General features: G+C 38.3%; 1 protein-coding gene across 1 annotated transcript; it reads right to left on the bottom strand.

The window, feature by feature from the left end:
- Window positions 1–2,709: 2,709 nt before the first annotated feature.
- LOC149200446 (DEAD-box ATP-dependent RNA helicase 21-like) lies at window positions 2,710–2,994 on the bottom strand. Its single transcript, XM_089400947.1, has one exon. It carries the CDS (start codon window positions 2,992–2,994, stop codon window positions 2,710–2,712), a length of 285 nt encoding a protein of 94 aa, XP_089257073.1.
- Between the last annotated feature and the right edge of the window lie 271 nt (window positions 2,995–3,265).

Raw genomic sequence — 3,265 nt, 5'->3', positions numbered from 1 at the left:
ATTAGGCATTGTTTATGCATGCTGATAGTTGCATGTGACAATGTGTGCAATGGATTAATGGTTGTTTTCATGCATGGGTCATAGCATGCATTGTTGATGTTATCACAAAATCAGGTACTGAAGGCTGCCAATCAGCAAGATTCTGTGTAACTATTTCAAACCAGGCTTTAGACTAAGGCTTAGCCTCCTTAGTCGGAGAGGGCTCTCTCACAGACTATGAATATTGACTAATGACAAGGAAAGATGGCTAACTCTTAAAAAACACATGAAAAATAAGCTGGCTGGACAAATATCGAAGTGATTCCCATTGGGCTTATGGAGTCTCACACATCTCAGCAAACAAAAAACACTATCCTTTCATAGAAATCAGGGCACTTTACATCTAATGTTCAAACATAACTTACATAAAACACAGTTTGCCAAGGCATACAGGAAGTCAGAGCATGACACATGAGTTCTGAGTGATTATGCAGTAAAAAAATTGTAAAAGAACACTAAAGAGAATAAACCATCATACATTTGAACCATTAGATCTATTGTGAATCCTGAGAAGAAACAACAGTCATTTGCATTACTGAAATCTGCTATACATAAACCAAAATAGTCTTGTCTTTTATCAAAACATCCAACTACAATTACATCCAAGTCTGATCTATATATAGGAATACATTCTTAACCACCTTGAGCTTCCTCCTCCAGCATGAGGGGAGCTCGAAGGTTGCTATTAACTACTCCTATCTTCTGTTTAACTAACTCATTAAATACATAAGTACTGAACTGTAATTACAAAGAGTCCTAATTTAATCAAAACTCAAAATCTGTCCTCCTCGTAGCATGATTCCTTCTTGATTCTTGACATCTGTCTTCTTTCTGTTTTGGCCGAGATATCTTGGAGGAGAATGCAATGAACAAGCTGGCTTTGGATACTGGCTGCGTAGATGGTTCATTAATCCTCAAGATAAGTCCCCTGTTTTCCCGGTCCTTGTCTCCCACCATCCTTCGAAAGTTAAGCAACATGTTCCCAGCTCTTTAATACCCCAAAATTGATGAGCATCACCATATTTCAGATGTGTTGGAGGCCTTGTTGACTGAACAGGTGTATAAACCAAAATCTCCGTATGCATTTCCTATCAGAACCCTAATAACCGGTAATAAAGTACCTTTATCAAGGTTTAACTAAAGACAAAAATATTTCACCTTTTCCAAAAGGCACACTTGTCATTCTCTGAATAGCTAGGATAGTCTTATGTGGTCTCCCTTATGTTCCTTAGGCATTTTCTTCAAAAATTTGCTGATCCCATCATTAAACTCTTTGTTTTCATCATAAAACAGCACCTACAGCAGTTTCGTAGCGCGCTACGAAACTGCTGTTTTTGCTAAAACAGTGTTTATTTGCCCTTAGGAATTATTTGCTTGATTTGCTCTGTCATGATGATGGTAATGCTTAAAGCATTTCACATACTACCCTACCCTTTAGTGCAGTCTCACAGCCACACTCTGTACTGTCTTCATAGATCTGTTCTTTGTAATCTCCATCTTTCTTACAAAAGTGAGGGTTATTATTTACAAGATTTTCCTTTGGCTAGTCTTTAAATACAATGAAGACATTACTATCAAAAAATTCGAAGGTAGAAATATGCTTATCATCGAAAATTCTGCTTCATGCACATGGATGTCATTGTCATTTGATATTTTCACATTCCCGGTTGGATTAAATATAGTTCAAAATCCAAGTTCTGGGTATAGCTTTTCACTCAAAGTGGTAAATTATGCACCATGACTAGAGGCATTACTTTGAGCAGCTTGATATTTCTCTTTATCATGACACTCATGCCACTGTTGTTTTGGAACACCAAGCACATCGTTATGATGTGGATCTTCATTCCATATATTATTTTCTTGATTTTTGGTATTGTGTTTAATAGGGAAGCTGATGGAAATATCATCAAAACAGAGTCCATCCTCCCGCCTCCAAATGCTCTGTCACCTTTTACATGGTAGAACTTTTAGCATTTCATATAAAACCTCATCCATTTCACTTATCCTTTTGAATGGCCTTACAACAATGGTTAACACTTATATAATTCTGTCCCTTATAAGCCTCTTCAAATTGCTAAGCGCCCTTCGAATTTTGAATTTGATCCTCAATACTCAATGCATGTCTTCAAATCTGAAAATAATCCTCTAAAATCACTGGTATTTCTGGACACCCATAAATCTCTTTTCATTATCATCATTACTTTATAATCTTGCTATAAGATCCGATAATAGTTGCAGGTAGTCCATCTATCACTAAATTCATCCAGAGTAGTTGAACAGGTACAAAGTCTCTGGCATTTCTAGATCTTCCTTTTTGAGAGCAGGTGCATCATTTACACTGTTATCACCCCCGAGCAGACGTCCCAATTCGACCCCGATGTTGATACGATTGATATATATGGCGCAACTCGGCATCACCACAAAAAAGAAGAATCAGGAAACTTCACCCAATTTTAGCTGTTTGGCATGCATAAAGCTGAACGGAGAAACAAATTTTGTCGGTGACAATAAATGTTGCCAAAGTCTGATTGCGTTAGAGGAAAAGGCAGGGCGATCTCTCGTCCTCAAGGACGGCCAATTGAAGAAGAAGACCCAAGGGCCAACAGTAAGTGACACAAATGAGGAGGGAGCTGCATTTTTGCCATTCCTTTGCATCCCGCCAATTCAACCTCAGTGATACTTGTGAGCTAACCGTTCCACAGCAGGTGGCATTGTTGCACTGAACATATATGTTGTTCTATATATCCACTTTTCGTCCAGCTCCTCATTCTCATTCTCAAGCTTCAAGTTGCTTGAAGGCCTAGCATCTAAAACTCCAACAACTTGTGGCTCAAAACCGATGTCAATCATGCAATCTGCTTCATCCAGAACAGCATATCTTCTTTCAAGACAGTCAAGCAGACGGCCAGGTGTTGCTATTACAATTTCACACCCCTGGCGCAAATTTGAATCCATTTGACTCGGCAATATCAATTTTTCCTATATCTTAAGAAATAATAGCCCAAAAGCACAATCTTGATAGAGAAGAAACAAGGGACTTTCATCCACAGGAACCTGTAAAGGGACTACCACCAGAAGATGAGACAAGAGTCTGATGAAACAGGTATCATGATGATCCATAATGATAGAAGAATACGACTTTTCAGAACCATTAAAGACCATTTTATGAACCGCACAAAAAGGACTCTGAAGCTGTAAACTCTTTCATAATCATTCATGCCAGTCC

This window comes from Pinus tabuliformis, chromosome 2_1 (genome assembly GCF_031772625.1).
Source record: "Pinus tabuliformis cultivar Carrire ecotype Pingquan chromosome 2_1, CPIR1, whole genome shotgun sequence".
In the NCBI taxonomy this organism is placed as follows: domain Eukaryota; kingdom Viridiplantae; phylum Streptophyta; class Pinopsida; order Pinales; family Pinaceae; genus Pinus; species Pinus tabuliformis.
Note: the sequence above shows the minus strand (reverse complement) of the source record. Positions and strands in the feature narration are given on the sequence as shown.

What these genes read in the sequence shown, in the direction of transcription:
- LOC149200446 (XM_089400947.1), bottom strand. Translation starts at nt 2,994, where the DNA reads ATGGATTCAAATTTGCGCCAGGGGTGTGAAATTGTAATAGCAACACCT.